At 49.8% G+C, this 19501-nt stretch overlaps 7 protein-coding genes across 7 annotated transcripts; 5 read left to right on the top strand and 2 right to left on the bottom strand.

The window, feature by feature from the left end:
* Nucleotides 1-2920: 2920 nt before the first annotated feature.
* Nucleotides 2921-3190, top strand: PPTG_22306 (hypothetical protein; the record flags this gene model as incomplete). Its single annotated transcript, XM_008903342.1, has 1 exon — nt 2921-3190. One exon carries the CDS (start codon nt 2921-2923, stop codon nt 3188-3190), a length of 270 nt encoding a protein of 89 aa, XP_008901590.1.
* A 381-nt stretch (nt 3191-3571) lies between these two features.
* Nucleotides 3572-3964, bottom strand: PPTG_08033 (hypothetical protein; the record flags this gene model as incomplete). The annotated part of the gene is made up of 1 exon (XM_008902934.1): nt 3572-3964. The coding sequence occupies one exon, from the start codon at nt 3962-3964 to the stop codon at nt 3572-3574; it is 393 nt and encodes a 130-aa protein (XP_008901182.1).
* Nucleotides 3965-7973: 4009 nt separating this feature from the next.
* PPTG_08032 (hypothetical protein) lies at nt 7974-8627 on the top strand (the record flags this gene model as incomplete). Its single annotated transcript, XM_008902933.1, has 1 exon — nt 7974-8627. One exon carries the CDS (start codon nt 7974-7976, stop codon nt 8625-8627), a length of 654 nt encoding a protein of 217 aa, XP_008901181.1.
* Nucleotides 8628-8657: 30 nt separating this feature from the next.
* On the top strand, nt 8658-8921 carry PPTG_08031 (hypothetical protein; the record flags this gene model as incomplete). Its single annotated transcript, XM_008902932.1, has 1 exon — nt 8658-8921. One exon carries the CDS (start codon nt 8658-8660, stop codon nt 8919-8921), a length of 264 nt encoding a protein of 87 aa, XP_008901180.1.
* A 365-nt stretch (nt 8922-9286) lies between these two features.
* On the top strand, nt 9287-11267 carry PPTG_08030 (hypothetical protein). The gene has a single exon (XM_008902931.1). The coding sequence runs from the start codon at nt 9466-9468 to the stop codon at nt 11164-11166; it is 1701 nt and encodes a 566-aa protein (XP_008901179.1). The 5' UTR covers nt 9287-9465; the 3' UTR covers nt 11167-11267.
* Nucleotides 11248-15620, bottom strand: PPTG_08029 (Atypical/PI3K/PI4K protein kinase). The gene is made up of 2 exons (XM_008902930.1): nt 12133-15620; nt 11248-12063 (listed from the first exon to the last, which is right to left on the bottom strand). The coding sequence occupies exons 1-2, from the start codon at nt 15456-15458 to the stop codon at nt 11382-11384; spliced, it is 4008 nt and encodes a 1335-aa protein (XP_008901178.1). The 5' UTR covers nt 15459-15620; the 3' UTR covers nt 11248-11381.
* Nucleotides 15621-16658: 1038 nt separating this feature from the next.
* PPTG_08028 (hypothetical protein) lies at nt 16659-18108 on the top strand. Its single transcript, XM_008902929.1, has one exon. The coding sequence runs from the start codon at nt 16768-16770 to the stop codon at nt 17878-17880; it is 1113 nt and encodes a 370-aa protein (XP_008901177.1). The 5' UTR covers nt 16659-16767; the 3' UTR covers nt 17881-18108.
* The last annotated feature ends 1393 nt before the right edge of the window (nt 18109-19501 follow it).

The following is a 19501-nucleotide window of genomic DNA, read 5'->3' as shown; positions in this document are numbered from 1 at the left end:
ATACATACGAGGTCTTGCAATCGCAACTAGTTGCATGCTTCCTGGTGTTCTTAGCAGCTGTTACAAAGAGCCTTATGGTGATGAATATCGTCAGCAATTCCAATTTTGCAGATGGAGAATGTGGAAACGTTGAAGAACAGTACTTTGTACGTATAGCGGTTCTGGATAGCAAAATCCTTCGTGTGATTTGGATCATTGCTGTTCAATCTATCAAAGAAAGCAGCTCTTAACCGATTGCAATTGCAGACAGCATTGTCACTTCTACCAAGAATCCGATTGAATTCCTATATAAGAGTTTGAAGTTGCGTTCGCAATGATTAGTCGTCGTAAAACGCGGTTTTTATACGATGTGCTACGCCTCCCACCTGTTCACCGCTACGACGATGATATCTTTCGCTGAGTCCGCATATCAATCTCATTTTAAGCCCTAGCGTTAATGTTGAGTTTGCTATCGCAACCATGTGGTTGTTTCGTCAATTTTGCTTTAGCAAGAGGTGTTTCTGTTGCTCTCTCTTTACGCCCGCGCGGTAACTGCCGAGAAGGATGGCAAGTTGCAACATTCGTATACGTTTTTCTACAGCTTTGAGCAGAACCCTCCAGGTACCTGTACGAAGTTAAATTAGCGTATTCTTCACTTGAATGTCATGCGTTATCTACATGGCCAGTTGCTCGTGAATCAGTCGTATCACGATCAAAAACATAGAAGGGAACGTCTCACATGGAGTTGAAGATGCGAATTTCTCTGCATGATTAATAGAGGAGTAGGCAAAGTGAAGCTAGATTCGTTCTCGCCATTCAGTTAAGGTTTGAAAGAGTTACCACTAAAGTGGCAACAAAGAAAGCAGCACTTGAAAGTCAACTTACAGATTCAAGAGCAGCTCTGCTGGTCACAAAGGAAGCTAGACATTTGACGGAGAACTTGTTGATAGAGGCGCAAGGTTTAAGGAGATGAAGCTGAAGGTGAAGTGAACACATGAAGAAATTTGTGTCGTGTTCGCGCATGCGTTGGCTGATGCTTCCAACGCTAGCAAAGATTTTAAGAACTCGAGAAGCTGCTACAGCAGCACATTGCTACCACAACCAAGCCAGCTCGGGATTCAGGTTCGAAAAGCCGAGCATAGGTTAGTCCAACTAACAGAGGAAATGCCATATTTTGAGGATTTCACCAAAACGACTAAGATGCAAATTGGCAACGCTCAATATGAGTTGAAGCAAGCTATCCAGCCGGCCCAGCAGTTCACCTGCGATCTGAAATGGTGATCACGAAAATGCGATTGACGAGCTGAAACGCGCTCAGGCTGCGAGGACAGAGAAGAGAACGATCCTGAAGCAAAATCTGGGAAGTCCTGCGATTCCATCGGACGGGTGCAGGAGCTCACAAATGTCATCGTCTTTAGGATCCGAACTTCCAACTTCTTCTTCATTATCAGAGGTACAATCATTACTCCGACAAAAAATTACACCCACATCTGTTTCGAGAACGTCTGCTCGCAATCCAGAAGTTCATTGTCCGTAGTGACTTGGCCATCTTCAGCACCACAATTAGCACCATTCACAACTCCAATCTGTTAATCACTTTCACTCCCTTCCTCATTTTCTAAATCCATCATCTGCAAGAACTGCGGTTTTGCCACGAGGTATCCGTTGGCACCGACGGCACATTCGCATCCCAATGAGAGTCTAAAATCGGAGAAGTGATAGATCCGCATCGTCCGTCGTTGATTCCCTCCACATCTCCAGCAGGTACTTCTGCTCCGCTGGATATTTCCTTGTCGACCCCCTTTGCGCCTCTGATAAACTCAGATAACACCCATTCCGCGTCGTCGTGCAATCGCACGACGCCAACGTCACGGCGGTCTGTACACTTCGATTACGAGGAACAAATTGCGCAATATGTGGCGAATGTCGTGTTCCTGTGCATAGTGGCTGAGTAAAAGGTTGCAGTTAAAGTATACGTTGGCTAGTCAATAAGAAAGGGGGTTGTCACCTTTGAGGTTTCATCTTTAATCCCAAAGTGCTCGGTGGGAAGACGTTCTTTGCTTGCTTCCAGTCTACTAAGCTATTCCTTGCCCCGCCGATCCCCTGTGCAATTTGCTACAATACATTATCGGATGGAGACTGTACCAGTGCCACAAAATGTAATAGCATTGCTTCATCACCCAAAATGAATAATGGTATTATGGATGTATATTCTTATTAAGATTGTAAAGCCAAAACACTACCGTCTGTATTATTAGTTACGCTGTCCGTCGCAACAGCTTGAAATGATACATCACAGCTTCGTCTTCCCGTGTTAATCGCTTAATTTTGCCACAAAGAGATTGTATTTCTTACACAATTGATCTGATCAATCATTTTCTGCTGAACTTATCAATAACCTTGTAATTTGTGATTTTGCAACGATTTATCGTCAAGTCCGTCGCAGTAAGGACCACCAGAAAGCGACATCACAGCCTTATCTCAAGAATAAAATGCTAGAGGTATTTATTCATCTCCATTAAATATGCAGTTTTTCTTTTCCATGAATAAAAAGCTTTACGAGGAAGCAATACTTGTGTTTTTTCAGAAATTATGATATTTTCTACTTTCGGTGGCCCTGGATGCCGCTCCTCGCGGCCAAGACAAAACAGAATTTAACGAATATTGCTCCGTCCCATATATATTGACCCATCTCATGATTTATCGTCCCTCTGTTGTCAAATTTCATTCAAATTGATCAACGTTTGTCTTAAAACATGCATCTCAGTCGCGCGGTCCAAACCGTGTGCTCATTTAGTCAAACCGGTTCATATTGACCTCGATTTAGTAAAATGAGCGGCTGAGGGGGCATTATATGACCTGGGAGAGGGGGGTATAGATGATAGATATCGCCCAGCTTCGCTATATTTGACATTTTATTCAATTCTATATTGAGGACATAATGCCATCGCACACCCCCACGAAGAAGCGGCGCGAGCTTAGTGACAACGAGAGAGAAGACGCGGTCGCGGAGCTGTTGAAACGGTCGGTTGAAGACGTTCCTCGCACGGGCGCCATGAAGGAGGTTGCGGCTAAGTTCTGTGTCGACCGCAAGACGTTGGCAAGGTTGTGGAAGCGAGCCAAGGAGGAACAAGGCAGGACAGGCGTCCAACGCTCTCCTTCCCACCACCACCAGCGCGGCCGCCCCAAGAGGATCTCTCCGCCAAGATAGAGAGGCTACGTAACACCCCGTTGGCACAACGAAGCACCCTGAAATCAGCATCTGCAGACTCTGGTGTGTCACGAATCACGCTACATCGTCGCATACAAAGCGGCCAAGTTGTGGCTCATGTGAACACCGTTAAACCGTTGCTCACGGACGTGAACAAGGCCAAGCTGTTGTAGTAACGAGCTTGGCCGCTCTCCTTCTCTCTCCTTCTTGATGACACCAGATATTCAGAAACTGGATCTACTCGGATATTGAGGAAAGCTCCCACTAAATAATGAATCACTCGCTCTTTTGCTTTCCAAAGCTTATGTGTTTCTTGCTGTCCGCTCAACAGGTTAACAGCCCCAAGCTCTGCTTATCTTTTCCGGTCACTGCAATATGGATTCAAATGTGCCCCAACGTCAAGAAGCACTCGGCGATCAGCAACCCAATGGTGACGAACCTGCCGGTGCCTTCAATGAGGGGATCCCTCCTCTTCCTCGGAGGATTCCTCCTGCTGCCGAACGCATGAGCCCAGCTCGGGGCGAGAATCCTCGAGATGCGGGGCGTGATGAAAACAATCGTGATCACAACCGAGTAAACACCAACGCGGCCCGGTACGATCGGGTGATCAAGAGTTACAAGATCGAAGAATTCGATGGCACGCCCCAACCCGGAGCTCTTGGCTCGGGCATTTCTCTCTGACTTACGCGCTTTGAAGCCCTGCTTTGTACTCAGGAAGATCTTCATAGCCTGGTACTGCTGGATCGACTGAGAAATGCTCTCCCTTTTCAGCATCTCCGAGGCGTAGCCAGTTAGTGGTACGTAGCAAACGTACGCTATCTGAGAACGAGCCTGTTTGAGCGAGTCTGTGAGGACATAAGAGCTGAGTTCAGCTGGAAGTTGTCCAACCAGCAGATAGTGCTAAGAGTAGCCAGTGAGAGAAAGCGGCATACTGAGAGATATCGAGAATACTCTCTGTGACTTCGAGCCATGGCAGCAACGGCCACTACCCACGGGTTGGAGACCTGCGAGTCGAAAAATGCTGCCCTCAGCTCATTCATTGCCAATGCGTGGTTTAAGCATGCGGACAGCCTTCGTCTGGTTGTTCGTGAGGACTCTGACCACCCGATTCGTGAAATCGATAGAGCCATTCAGAAACTCTGTTCCATCGCTGGCCATCAAGGAATTGAGAAGCCCCCACTGTCAAAGTCGAGTCAGTCGCGCCCTACTGGAGCTTCGCCCCGTATTTCCAGCGTCGACGGAAGTCAATCCGAGTCCATCCTCGGAAAAAGGAGGGTTACCTTCAATGGTGACGGAAAAACTAAGCGTCGTGATTTCTCTAAAGCGCGATGCGATACCTGCGGAGAGCTTGGGCACACCACGAACTATCACGATAAGTACGTTCAACTCAAGCGAAGTGGTATGGCGAATGCTGCTCGCTCTTCAATCGCCAAATTCCATGAAGAAGCTGAAACGGATGAATGCGAAGATGCCCAAGACGGCGACGAAAGCTCTGAACCTCGGGAATGAGGGTCGCGGGAGTCGTTGAAAACCAGGACAAACATTTTTGACCCTGGGATTTTCAAGGACGCCCCGATCATCGACTCTGGATCCAGTTATCACGTTACTGGATCACGTGAGCTCCTTCACGACCTTAAGCCTTGTGAAACTCACGCAATTGAAATTGCTGATGGCGATCTCATCTGTGGTAACCAGATGGGAAAAATGATACTGGGCAAACTCAATAATGTGGTGCTTGACAATGTCGTCTATGCCCCTGGCCTGAGGAGAACGTTGATTTCTGTAAAGAAACTCATCGATCTAGGGATGAAAGGGTGAAATTTACGGACGAGCACTGCTTGATTTATGATAAACCTGTTCTCCAAGGATCTGCTTGTCGTGGAGTTTACTCTTTGGATATGCCCGCTGGCATGGCCTCGGCCGCCCTCCGACCCAATTCTATAGAGGACTGGCATCAACGACTAGAACATCTGAACTACAAGTCCATTGTCGAGTTGAACAAATCGAACGCAGTTAAGGGCCTCAACGTCGTCGGCCCGCTCACGCCCTCAGAAAGGTGTGAAGTCTGCGATGAGCAAAATCACTCGTGCTCCTGCACCCCGCCAGGCCTCTCGACCGATCTGTGCCCAAGACGAAGTATGCCATGGTGATCTTGCTGGACCCTTCCAAAGGAGCTACAATGGCAACAGATTCTACTATGCCTAGAAATGGAAAGGGCATTCTACCGTCTACTTTATTAAGAAGAAAAGTGAAGCCACTCGTTGTTTTCGGGAGTTCGTCAAGATTGTGAACCGTCGCTTCAAGGAGCAAGATCGCTTCCGAATCTACCGATCCGACAATGGTGGGGGTCTGTAGCCGATGACTTCCGCGAAGTTTGTCATGAGGAGATAACGGTGGAGATGTCGGAGCCCGAGGCTCACCACCAGAACGGTGTCGTTGAGCGCACACATCGCACCTTGTCTGATGCGGCTCGAGCCCTACTCATTCAAGCCAAGCTTCCCCACCACTTATGGGAATATGCAGTCAGAAGGGCTGTATATTCTAGGAACAGAGTGCTGTCCCAAATGGACAAGGAGAAAACTCCGTTTGAAAAGTTTTGGAGACGCAAAACTGACCTGATGCTGATCAAGCCCTTTGGACAACGGTGTGTAGTACTCATACCTCCTGAAAAAAACGGTCAACTCAGTACAAGTTCCGGCCCAAAGGGAGGACGGGTATCTTCCTGGGGAGTGACCCTGAACGCAAAGGATACTTTGTCTACGTATCTGGACCAGGTCATCGAGTTGTTCACAGCCGGAGCGTTGTTTTTCTAGAACCTCCCAGTCTTCAACCCATTCCTGCTTCATTTTCTCCACAGGAGGACCCGCTCAGGATTGTCGGGGAAGATGACAAAGATGACCTGACGTCTACCAATATGAACCGCATAGTCAATGACGGACTGAATTCGGGAGAGAATGAAGCCAAGGGCGACAACCAACAAGAGAACGTCGGACCCTCGCTGAACCCAGCGCAAGTGGCCGAATACAATGGTTCTGTTGGATTGACTCTTCATCGTCGGTCGGAGCGTCTCTCTAGTCAAGCTGTCGGTACGGCTCTCAGTGCGGCTCACGTAGCCTTACACGAAGTCATTCAAGAGTCCGTAAACTTGAAAGAAGCTCGAGCATCTACTGAATGGGTACGCTGGGAGAAGGCTATCCAAGATGAAATCGCTGCTCTGAAGGCCAATGATACTTTCGAACTTGTCGATCCGCCCCCAGGAGCGCACGTTGTTGGATCAACCTTTGTTTATCGTGTGAAGTTAAACCGATCCGGGGAAGTGGAGCGTTTCTAGGCCAGAATATGTGCCCAGGGCTTTACGCAGGAGTTTCTTAAGGACTACTTTGAAACCTACTCTCCTGTGACCAAGTTAAACTCAATCCGCGTGTTTCTTGCAATGGCGACCCAAATGGATATGCGCGTTCGCCAAGGGGATGTACCTACGGCTTACGTCAACGCTGGACAGTCCGAAGTAATTTACGTGAGACAGCCTCGCGGGTTTGAAGAAGGTAATCGGTCAAAGGTTTGGCGACTCAAAAAAGCTTTATACGGTCTAAAGCATGCTGGCCGAGAGTGGAACCGGGAGATCAACGGATTCCTTGTCGAACTTGGTTAAACCCCTACTCGTGAGGATCCTTGCGTGTATATCCATTCTACTAACGGTTTGGTTGTGTTGATCTATGTAGACATCCTTATCGGATATCAAGAGGAAGCTGAAATGGTCAGTTTACTGCGAGCTCTCAATGAGAAATACGGAGTCAAGAACCTCGGTGAAATCAATTGGTTCCTTGGAGTTCGAGTTAAAATGGATAACAAACTACAGACAACTACCCTAAACCAATCTCAGTTTGCGCTCGAAGTTCTTCGCCGTTTCGGGATGGAGAATTGCAGACCCCGGAAGACACCGATGGATCAAGGCATCATTCTGTACCGACGTACCCAGAATGAAGAAGCTGCCGGTGATGTTCCTTATCGTCAGGCGGTTGGAGCTCTACTTTATCTTTCTCGGGTCACCAGACATCGCATACACCGTAAGCCAAGTGGCTGAACAGGCGTCCGACCCTTCCAAGTTGCACTGTTGGTAGTCAAAATACATTGCTGGAACCACCCGATTGGGATTGATTTATCGTCGAAACGCTGATACAGTTCCAGTTCGCGTCTTCACTGACGCAGACTGGGCAAACAACGAAGAAGATCCGAAATCGGTGTCGGGCGTCCTGGTTCAGGTATTTGGGTGTCCCGTATCCTGGCAAACGAAACGACAGCGAATAGTCTCTAAATCATCCACAATAGCGGAGTACCTGGCAGCTGACGACGGTGTTGAGGAAGCCGTATGGACGAAAATGCTCGTGGAGCGGCTTTCGAGATCCCAAGATGGGCCTGCAATCCCTGCCATGATGGACAACAAGTCCACCATCAAGAGACTCTCCAACGGTAAAATTTCGGAGGCCCAGAAGACCGTCGATTGTCGTTTCTTCTCGATTCGCGACGCTGTGTCCAGCGGACTACTACAACTTACCTATTGCCCCACCACTAAAATGCTGGCCGACGGATTAACTAAAGCTCTGGGAACAACTCGATTTCGTGAACTACGCGAGTCGATCGGAGTGAGACCATTCGCAACCAGCGCTCGCGGGGAAGTGTTGGAGTAACGAGCTTGGCCGCTCTTCCTCTCTCTCCTTCTTGATGACACCAGATATTCAGAAACTGGATCTACTCGGAAATTGAGGAAAGCTCCCACTAAATAATGAATCACTCGCTCTTTTGCTTTCCAAAGCTTAAGGGTTTCTTGCTGTCCGCTCAACACAAGCGGTTGGGGTGGTGCATCTCCAACGTCGAAACGGACTCCCTTTATTTCAACGACGTGTTCGATACGATTCATGTGGACGAAATGCTGTTCTATTTGACAGAGGCTAGGCGTCGCTACTATTTACTGCCTGGGGAACCTATCCCACATCGCCAAGTGCGCTCCAAGCGCTACATCACAAAGGTGATGATGCTGGCTGCGGTGGTGCGTCCCCGTTGGGATCTCGATTCAAGGGCCTGCTTTGACGGGAAATTGGGCATTAGGCCATTCATCGAACGGAAACCTGCTGTTCGTAGCAGCCGCCGGCGACCTGCTGGAACGCTGGTAACGATGGAAGGGCGCGTTAACCAAGAAACCTACCGAAACATACTAATTCAACAACTTCTCCCTGCCATCCGTGAAAAGTGGCATTTTAGTGGCCGTGGAGGCTGCGTCAGAGTGCAGCAAGATAATGCCCCCGCCCGCATAGATACCAGTGACCAACGGTTTGCTACTGCTGTTGCTGAACAAGGACTTAACGTCCAGCTTTGCTTCCATCCGCCCAACTCGCCCGATTTCAACTGCTTGGACCTCTCGCTCTTCTCTGCAATTTAAGCTCGTCAACGTCTGAAGTCTCCAATGACCATGGACGAACTTATAGAGGCCGTCGCCGACTCTTACTGCGAGTTGCCTCCGTCGAAGCTGAATGCAGCGTTTCTCAGTCTTCAATGCTCCATGGACATGTGTATCAAGGACGGCGGTGGCAATGCGTTTAAGCCTCGACATATGGCGAGGGATAAACTTGAGAGGGAGGGGCGACTTCCTTTCTGCCTGCAATGCTCTCCTGAAGTTGCTGCGATTGTGTCTCAGAACCACAAAAATAGTACTACGTTTCGTACTGAAAGCTAATATAATTATGGGGCATCATTTTTAAGACAAGAAAAGAGTAGTATGGGTCAGCATATATGGGACGGAGTAGTAAGCGTTTGCGCTAAACACTGTGAATATTAATGAGGCTTTGCTGGGCTCAAGGTCCTATTGGTGCTTCCTGGATCATGCATGACCCTACTTTGCTGATAATATTGCTGCCGTGTTAGCGCGGCATGGCATCCATTCTCGACATAAATCCATACAGTGCAAAGTGAATCATAATATTTCTTTGTTTGGTGCATTATTTACAAATTAATAACATTTTAAGGCTATTTAGTGCCCCAACATAGATAAAGTTTTACTAGCTCTAAGCTATTTTTCACCAAAAAATGTTTTCTCCGTAAAGTTTGCCGCAAGGATTATTACGTAGAGGAACCGTGAGAAACAAACGAGTCAGATCCGGTGATTGGTCGAGGCATGGGCTTCCTATCCGCTTTGCTATCATCGTGTTCGAGGACATGTGGCCAACTCAGCTGTTTTGCCTGGTACGAGTCCACGCACTTGTAACCCGCAGTCGTCGACCATGGCGCCCGAGACTGCCGCGTCCCCGTCCGAGCGCCTGCCGCGGTTGAATCTGGACGAGCACCTCGAGCCGATCGACAGTTCGTCCTCGCTCATTGACGACGCGACTACCAGCTCGACGACGTCGTCGGACAACAGCAAGGACAGCAGCACCAAGACAACAACCAAGACCAAGACACAACCTCCCTCCAAGGAAGTCGACAAATCCAACCTCCAGGATGAAGTCAGCGACGCTAAAGTCTCTAGATTCCGACAGTTTTGCAACTGGGTGCAACACCTACGCGATACCTTCGGTACTGGGTTTTTGGTGCTGATCACAGTAGTGTACGTGGTTCAGGGCTTTTCCAGCTTCACAGCGTTAGCTGTCAACTATTTCTTCAAGGACAACTTGGGCCTACAGCCGACACAGTCGCAGTTGCTACAGATGATCGTCAAAGTTCCATGGAGAGTGAAACCAATCTACGGTATCCTCTCTGACAGTTTGCCTTTATTCGGCTACCATCGAAAGTCCTACATGATGATGTGTAGTGTCCTGCAAACGGCAGCCACATTAGTTATGGCAGTACCTGACCTCGTCACAACACCAGCTATAGCAGTACTCATGCTCATGCTGCAAAGTTTGTCGGTAGCTGTAATCGACGTGGTGATCGACGCTAGAGTTGTGGAGATCTCGAGACTAGATCCCGAAAATGGCGCGAATGATCTCCAGTCTTTGTCGTGGATAGCCACGTCGCTAGGTGGAATGCTCGGTGCCTTCCTGTCTGGTCCAGCAACGGCTGGTTTAGGTGTGCGTGGAGTCTTCTTTGCTGCTGCATTGGGACCAATTACGACACTACTGTTCTCTATGTTCATGGAGGAATCCAAGAGCACGCTAAGCAAGCGAGACTTTGTGTCTTCGGCGACCAAGCAGCTTCGACAGCTCAAGATTGCTATTTGTACTCCCGTAGTGTGGATGTGTGCGCTGTGGGTGTTCATCTCACACGCTATCAGTCCTGCATACACGCAGATACTTTTCTTCTTCTCAACGGACGTGCTGCATTTTTCACCCGAGTTTTTGGGAACGGTCTCGGCTATTGGGTTTATCTTCCTCATGGCAGGGACAATGCTGTACAACACGTTCTTCACGAACGTGTCCTTCCGTAAGATCTTCCTGGTCGCTCAGCTGTGTCTCGCTCTCGTGTCACTCGTCGACGTCGTGTTGGTGACACGCGCCAACCTGAAAGTTGGCATCCCAGACAAGGCCTTTGTACTGGGTGACCACGTGGTGGCAGACGTCATTGGTCGTCTGAAAACCATGCCGATCATGGTGTTGTGTGCTAAATTATGCCCCAGAGGCATCGAGGGTACACTGTTCGCGTTGCTTATGTCCATTTCCAATCTCTCCTACAGTGTGAGCGAATTCTGGGGGGCCTTTGTCTGTGACTGGATGGGGATCACGAAGGACCAATACGAGATGCTGTGGCTAGCCATTGTGATACGCAGTGCGTTGAAGGTTGTGCCGATCTTCTTCCTCTTCTTGATCCCATCAACAGACCCGCAAGAAATTATCGACAAACTGGACTTTAGCTCGCCAGCCCATACTGACCAAGAGGACGACGACGAACACACCGGTACCATTCGAGAGGACCACAGAGTCGACACCTGCTCACCCTCTGAACAAGTGGTACTCAAAGGCACAACATCATCTGCATCTGTCGTTTAAAGGTTTAGAACGAAGCATAAAGTGAAGGGTAGTAACACTTTTGCAATCCATATTTTGTATCTCAATACATAAACTATGAAATCCGAAAAAAAACAACAGAATATTATTTTTTATGCCTCCGAAAGCTACTCGTTTATAATCAACTCTTTACTACGCTACCCTACGCTAATAGCTACTAAATCAAAAAACGGAGGTCAACCACGCTACAGTTCACCTTACAGGATTCCGAGACAAGCTCGTTGGTACTTGTCATACCAGCGTGTCCGCCAATTGTTGATGGATTGGTCGATCAGCTGGTTGACGAATACTTGGCACGTGCTGGTACGTGCACCAGGTTTGAGTCGTGCACGAAGACCCTCGATCACCGCCTTCTTACCACCTGCAAAGCATGGCAAGTCGGCGTTCCCCACCAGCATCATCTCCACAAGCAGCACAATCTGGTCCATATTGCGACGCAAGGCCAGATACGCGCGGATACACAGCGATCGGAAGTACCGGAACGTGGAGCTACGTGGACCTCCCATCAACTCGACGAACTCGTCTGTGAGTTTGAACGGTGCACGCTCAAAGTTCCAGTTACTGCCGGGGCTGTTAGTGAGCAAGAAGCCGAAGTCGATGTGAATTACATGGCCGTCCGTGTCCACCAAGATGTTGCCGTTGTGGCGATCCTTGATCTGGAACACGTAGCAGACGATCGAATAGGCTGCGAGACTCTCCGCAAAGTTCCGTTGAGCTCGGGTGAAGCCAGTGGTTCCCTGTTCGCCGTGCAGTCGGGTGTAGAAGTCCAGGAGAGTGGTGTATCCTGGGTCGTTGCGCTTGAGCGAATCAAGCGATACAGTGTCAGGTACAGCCTCGATAAGGCCAGTCTTCGCTGACGTGGCGATCACGTTGTACGGTCTGGCAGAGAGGAAGCAAAACCGAGTTAATCATGAGGATCCTCAGAGTGGGGATTTATAGCAAACTTACCGCAGAGATAGAGGAAGTGAATATTCCCGGAAGATCCGGTCACACTGGGCAATTAACTGGGCTGCGAACTGCTCCTGACGCAGGTCGTCGTTGCTCTTTACAATGACAGAGAGAAGGCGCCATCCAGGGTGGCCACCGAACGGAGATTCGTGACGAATGCGCGCTTCCTTCTCACTCCATCGCTCACGGAAGACAATCATGGGCTTCTCATCTTCAGATGCGTCGTTTTCCTCTTCGTCCGCATCTTCCTCCACTGCATCAACGTCAGTCATTTCCAGATCCGGTTCTTCTTCCGTAAGACCATCTTCCAGGTCGAATTTCTTTTTCCAAGCTGTCGGATCAGCAAAGTCGAGACTCTCACTTAGATCGCGTTTTCTTTGTTGAAAAAGAGCGTCATCCTGTGAGTCTTTTTCGTCGTCAACAACAGGTGCTGAAGCTTCAGCAGTCTCACTATCTGGGGGACTTTCCGAAGATGTAGTGGTATCAGTGACTGCAGTAGCGTTTTCCTCCTTCTCAGGAGCTGGCTCGACCACGACAGCTGTAGGCTTACGAGAAAACCATGATACAAATGAAGCTGGTTTTTCAGCGGGCAGCGTCATAGGAGAAGGTTCGGGCTCATGGGCATATTCCTCGTCTGAAAAGAAGCCTCCGTTCGAGTCAGTATCCTCGCTGTCCGCTTCTTCAGCCTCAATACTATCCGAGATACCCGATTCACTGCGGTCGAGCGAAGACACAGACGCCTCGGTTCGGTCAGCAGGGTCGTTATCGGAAGAAAGGGCCTCGTTCGACTCCGACTCTTCTTCATCCGCATCTTCAGCGTCGAGATCATCTGAAACATCCTCTTCACTTGGCTCAAGCGAAGATATCGATGCAACAGTGATATCAGCTGCCACAGCAGTCGCTTCAGCAGGCTTTTTAGCGAAGATAGAGGCAAAGATACCAACGGGTGCAGCAGGAGCCACAATAGGTTTTGCTTCGTTGCACTCTTCACTACTCGATGCGGTTGCCTCCTCCTTCGACGGCTCCTTATCTACAACAGAAGTCTCAGTTGGGATCGAAGCAGGAACTGACACATCCGTTGGTTTCTTTGCAAACAACGCGGAGAAAATGCCTGCACTCTGAGCCGGAGCAGCCGCGACACAAGCAGTTTCCGGCGTAGCAGTCTTTGGAGCTTCGATCTCGGCAGGTTTACTCTCGGCCGGTACATCCTCCTTAGCGTCGTCTGGTTGATTCTCGTGTTGGTTTGAGGTCACGTTAACCACCTCAAGTTTTGGCTTTCTGGAGAACAGCGACAAAAAAATGCCTCCATTCGCGGCCGGAGTAGCTGACTCCGTAGCCACTGCATCGTAGGTTTCCGCCTCTGCTTTAGTGGTATCCTCAATGACATCGCTGGCTTGAGTCTGTTCCACTTCGATGTCATTCAAGACACCTTCAGACGATTCAGTCGATGCTGTGTTGTCATCAGTACAGTCAGTCTCAACAGGAGCAAGCTCCATTGCTTCCGCATCCTCTTCATCATTGCGGATTGTCTGTGTCGGTTGCATGCTGCTAGCATGAGGGGCGCTGAATTCATCTTCCGCTTCTTGTTGCGCCTTCTTGGAGAACCAGGACGAGTAAAAGCTGTCAAACTGACCACCAGAGCGCGCCGAGGCGCTGGAAGAGTACTCTTTGATGCTGCGTCGACGAGGTCTCGACGTGTTCCACTGGCCCAATCGTTCCTGTTGTTCCTCTCCAGCTCTCTGAAGACCTTCGTCCTCCTGGAAGCTCTTCCTCGATTTCCGCTTACTCTCCTCCTTCTCATCATCCCCATCCTCACCATCCAGCGGTTCATCAAGCATGGTTTCCAGACTTTTCTCTTCTTCGATCTCTGGCAATGGAGACGAAACACTCGGCGACGGGACAAAGCTCAGTTCGCTCTCAGGCGACGTACTGCTCGACATGGGCGAGTCATCAACTGGTACCATCAGATCGGAGTCCGTCTTCTTGAAAGGCAGTCTCAACGAGAAGACTCGAGATTGATTGCGACTCGTCTTGGATCGTCTTCTCTTTCGCTGTTTCTTAGATGCTGAAGGGACTGAATAGTCCAGAACTTCCACACACAAGAAGTACGGTACTCGTTCTTTAGTGGAGAACGTGAAGCACTCGTCGATCCGGATGCCTTTCACGCGGTGACACGAGTTCCCAATTGGCAGATAAATAACATCGGACGGGAGCATCTGCTCTTCAATCTCGGCTAGACCTTTGCGTAGCTCGCTGTTCCTCTGTGGCCGTGGGGTCGGGATAAGCTGATCTGCCAGGTCTGTAAGAGCCTCCACAAACTTGGGGGTCTGTTTAAACAGCAAGATCTGCTGCGAGTTGCCTTCCTCTGCCCTCGCTTCATCCTGGATAGAGTTCCTCTTACTTAGTAAATGTCCTGCGAATGTTTCGTCTGTCTCGAGAGTCGAGGAGTCCAGATCGTTGTCTGTCGGGAAGATAATCGACCTTCTCTTCTCTAGATTGTGAGGCTTGGCTGCTGACACTTCCTCTACACAGAGGCCTCTGTTCATCAACAACGCTGGTACTCCAGCGCGCATGCCGATTGCTGTAAGTAAGTCTGAATTCTCCTGATCCTGCGACGCAGTGACGCTCAAGTACTCAGACTGGTACTCTTTGGCGTCGTCGCAGAACGATCTCAAGAACCACGTCAATCTGTGAGCAAAGGGCAAGGAATCTCCACTTCTGGACATCAAGAAACACTCCAGCTGATGCTGTTTGGCGTAATTACCATGTATCAGGAAGGTGCAGAGCTGTGGAATGTAGAACTCGAACTCTGCAGCGTTGGCCTCGTAGCTGCTGTACAGCTGTGCCACCACGTCCTGGTGGGCGTAGAGCTTCAATAACAAGTGGAAAACGTCGTCCTCGACGTCGGTCTGTTTAGTTTTGGTACCTGCAAGTCTGTCCATTGTGTTGCGGAGCTTCTCGTCCCAGAAGATGCGGAATTTCTCCACGTTCTCCAGTTCCTGTTGTGTCTTCGTAATGAGCTCTGAATCTCGCGGCGTGGAGTTCGCGGACGACGTGACTGTGGTGTCCGCGGTGCTGGATCTGTCTTTAGTCTTCCTTTGTGGCTTACGGTCTCTGCGGAACACCGAGTCCCGCACTTTGGAGGGCAAAGCGATGAGCGAGAAACGCGCCGCTGGCTCCGACGAGCTTGACGTGCGCCAGTCACTCTCGTCTGCGCCCCAATCTTCGCTACGATTGTCGTCGCTGCTGTCCTCGTTTATCTGTAGGCGCTTGAGAGCTGCGGCCGCCACGGGCGTTGAGCCCTCGGGCATCGTCGTCACCTCCATAGCTCGCTTCGGTGAAGAGAATATTGCGCACTGGGAGCGGTATTTTGTATGGGTACGAGGTGCTGGTCTGTTTTTGATCGCAGGTGCACCTTAGGGCGAGCGACGGGACGATTAGAGGGATCTGCACCGTTTGCGCACGCGGCACTGCGCCTTTCACTGATGACGCCAATAGTCAGTTTCAGTTTTACCCCCCGGATTTGGTAATGCATGTTTGAAGTGACAGATTGTGGGTAGGGTGTACCGATTAATTGGTACTTCCTTCGAAACAGCCGGCAGCACTTCCACACTGACGTTGCCTGCGACGGTTGAGGCAGGGCGGAAGATGGTCGGCCCGAAATGCTTCGAGTCTTGCGTGGTGCAGACTGCACGGTTGCAGTGCAGGCTCCGGCCGCGACCTTCACTTCGGGTGGACTTGTTGTCAACATGTCCATTATTGTATAACTGATCGGTGGGCTGATCTGCCCGGGACCAGCTTTTCTGGCGGCGATATTTGTTTTTGAAGGACAATGGTTAGTGTGTGCTTTTACTTGCGCTGAACATCCGACTCGTATAAGACAGGGCTCGGCCCACATTGTCGCTCTCGCAGGAACAAATAGCCAGCCGCAACTACTGTTCATTCGAGTCAGCGCTGCCGTCGTAGTGCCGCCGCCGCTCCTGGCACGGCATCCTGGACGAAGCAGCGCTCAAAGCCGAGAGATCACCGCATTCGATTTTCTCAGTGTGCCGATCTCGGTTACGTGCCTCGCGCGGCAACGATACGAGCGTTCCCGTCGCGATTGTAATCAACCAACAAAGGCATGGTGGTTTTTGGTACTGCTCTCTGATGTGCCTCACCGACGGGCGCTGATATTTTTCACAGTTTCTTGGTTGTTGGTCGACTGAAAATGTCGCTAGAGAAACTCATTATTGTAGACTCGTTACTGGCGCCATGGAGCGACGACTGTCGTGCAACGCGTTGCGCTAAAGTCGAGAAAAGTAGATTGAAGAGCAGGATCAGTTCTCTCAAGATGCTTTCTCATTTTGACCAACGACAAGCTGGTTCTCTTCTGATTGGGCAAAGGCAGAACTCTAATAAAAACTGGTAAGACCGATATACTAGTAACAAGTCTTGATATATCGGTTTTATTCGGTTTCTGATGTGGCATACACAATAGAATTGTTCGGAAGTGTATCCATCTGCTCACTCGCTTCAGTGACCTTTGAGAGGTAGTGACTACACTGCGGTAAAAGTTGTTTCCACGTGGCAGGAACTTCCAAGACCAGTCTCCACTTCCGCATTCCGCGCGTCCCTTGTAGCCACCGACTCGCTATGATTGACTCCATCCAAAGCGGCTGCTATGTGGCGCTCATCTCTCTCATGCTGGCGTCCAACTTCGTGATCATTCCCGTGCCCGTACAGCTCATCACGTCGGCGTCCGCCATCGTGTACATCGGTTCGACGTTGTCACTCAAGCTGAAGCACGCGCGCGAAGCCAGCGGCGAGAAGAATGAGGAGGTTATGAAGGCTGAGGACGCATACATGTTCCCACTTCTAGGCTCTGGCGTGCTGCTGGGGCTTTACATCCTCTTCAAGGTCTTCGATAAGGACCTGGTGAACCTTCTGCTCACCTCGTACTTCGCTCTTATCGGTGCCTACAGTCTCACGGAGGCCTTCAGTCCTCTGATCTCGAGACTGCTTTTCAATGGCAGCCCCAAGGTCTACAAGCACAACATGAAGATCCCGTTCTACGGCGTCTACAAGCTCGAGTTGTCCACGTCCTGGATGCTTACCTTCGTTTTCGCTGCTGCCTTCGCTGCCGCCTGGTTCCAGACCAAGCACTACCTGCTCAACAACATCTTCGGTATCTCGTTGTCCATCAAGGGCATCGAGTCGCTGTCGCTCGGCAGCTTTAAGGTGGGCGCTATCCTGCTCTGCGGCTTGTTCTTCTACGACATTTTCTGGGTCTTCGGTACGGACGTCATGGTCACGGTGGCCACGTCATTCGACGCCCCTATCAAGCTCATTTTCCCGCGTGAGTTTGCGACTGAGACAGAGAAGCAGAAGAACTCGATCCTCGGACTAGGCGACATCGTGATCCCTGGTATCTTCGTGGCGTTGCTGCTGCGCTATGACGCACACCGCGCCAACGTGACCAGCAGCTCGCAGCCTTTCGCCAAGCCATTCTTCCACGTGAACCTGCTGTTCTACATCCTTGGCCTTGTGGCTACAGTGTCCGTCATGTTCATCTTCAATGCCGCGCAGCCAGCACTGCTGTACCTGGTGCCTGCCTGTCTGGGCTCGGCTCTAGTCACGGCACTTGTCCGTGGCGAGTTCAAGGAGCTGTTCGAGTACTCCGAGGAGGATGAGGAGGAAGACAGTGATAGCCAGGATGACAAGAAGGACGGAGACAAGAAGAAGGACGACGACAAGAAGTCCAAGTAACTGCGTTAGAGTCGACCCAATATTGGTAGAGCTATCGTAATGTGATCGTTTGCATTTTTGCCAGCGACCCACACGTGCATGTTACAGCAGTGTTCGCTGCGTGTTTGGTAGAAACAGGTCCACATATTGCGTCGCCTGGCAGGAACTGGTTGTTCCCTCTAGCACCTCGTAGACGAACACGTTGAACACGCCATTCTTCTAATTCCTGGTCCTCTTTTTGGGCTCCAGATAACCAACGCCACAGTATTTATTACAGATGCAGCGCGGAAACACGTCCGAGGGCAGGATATCGTCCACAAGCTCAACAAGAGAGCAAAGGCGTGCACTAAATGGAAGGCAGCCGTGGCAGTCCAGAATGCCCCTCGTCAAATCAATTGGGGTAAGATTTGCTTATCCTTTTCTATCCGAATTACTTCAGGAATAATTGATCAAAATATAATGCACTGCCCTCCCGATCAATGCAAGCACCCCATACAACCATGACACTGAACTGGGGGAAAGACAAAATGAAGTCGATCAAATGGATACTTCGATTGTATGAAATATGACCGCCTTGCGCCAAAAAGCGCTCCCTTGGATCTGGAATAACGCAGCTGGATGTCCATTTGCACAACGGCCAAGCTAGATCAACTTACAAATCAGCTCCGGCGTCATCACAATGCATACAGCCCAGAATCTCGGCGGTCTTGCTTTTCTTGTTTAGAAACACTCGATTCGACGCATCTTCATGATTCGAGAATCGATGTTTTTTTTCTCTCAGCGATAATCTTCGCGGCAGTTGCGTCACCCACGCCTTCTATCCGACGTAATTCATGAAACGAAGCAGTATTGATATTTGGTGGCTCCAGAAAACTTCGATACGCGCGACTTGCAAACGGTCCAAAATATCGGCCAAATTCGTTGCTTGAAACAATTCCACATCTTGGAGGAAGAGCAAACTCGGTCGCTTGAGCTGGTGTGACGAGCAAAAACACATCCGAGCTACTGTTCACTGCTTTTGCTCGCTCTTTGGCATATGTGTCGTCGTTTATCTTCTGTTTTGTTTGCAGCAGTTTACATTGAATCACCTCGTTGCATTTTACTTGTTGGTCGCCAACCGTCAATTGCACTCGCATATGTAAATCGCCGGCTGAAGCACTAGCGCCGTTGATGACGATTGTATTCATAGCTGAAACCTTCACGCCGCCGTCACGATTTGTGAAACACGTTGAATTATCTGGACCGGATTTTGTATCTTGTTGGTGTATCTCTTCCACCACAGTGCGTGAACTCAGCTCTGTAACCAGAATGTTATGGATTGCACCAAAACGAGCGCCAGCGTGAAATGTGGATAGTGGTACCGGGGTCTCAGAGTAAGCAATCGATTTCACTCGACGGTAGAACGCCACGAATTGTTCAAATAGCTGCCATACCAACACAGAACGCGTCAGATGCTCGTCAAAATTGTCTACTTCACCCAGCTTCTTTGGAAGTTTCCGCATCAACATCATAAGAAGAATGAAAGCGCATTCGAGATGGCCTTCTTCGCCCCATCGGAACCATCCGAAGCTTCGAAGACTATCTACTGTCAAATCTGTACGACCGATACGATCAAATAATCCAAAACGACGGCGAGAGAGGA

The sequence above is a fragment of the Phytophthora parasitica genome, assembly GCF_000247585.1.
Source record: "Phytophthora parasitica INRA-310 unplaced genomic scaffold supercont2.15, whole genome shotgun sequence".
NCBI lineage: Eukaryota > Oomycota > Peronosporomycetes > Peronosporales > Peronosporaceae > Phytophthora > Phytophthora nicotianae.
Note: the sequence above shows the minus strand (reverse complement) of the source record. Positions and strands in the feature narration are given on the sequence as shown.

Bases quoted from the DNA above. Each gene is read 5' to 3' on its own strand.
- PPTG_08030 (XM_008902931.1), top strand. From the start codon at position 9,466: ATGGCGCCCGAGACTGCCGCGTCCCCGTCCGAGCGCCTGCCGCGGTTG.
- PPTG_08029 (XM_008902930.1), bottom strand. From the start codon at position 15,458: ATGGAGGTGACGACGATGCCCGAGGGCTCAACGCCCGTGGCGGCCGCA. The intron at 12,064-12,132 runs GTAAGTTTGCTA...CCTCTCTGCCAG, and splicing joins TCACTTCCTCTATCTCTGCG to ACCGTACAACGTGATCGCCA.
- PPTG_08028 (XM_008902929.1), top strand. From the start codon at position 16,768: ATGATTGACTCCATCCAAAGCGGCTGCTATGTGGCGCTCATCTCTCTC.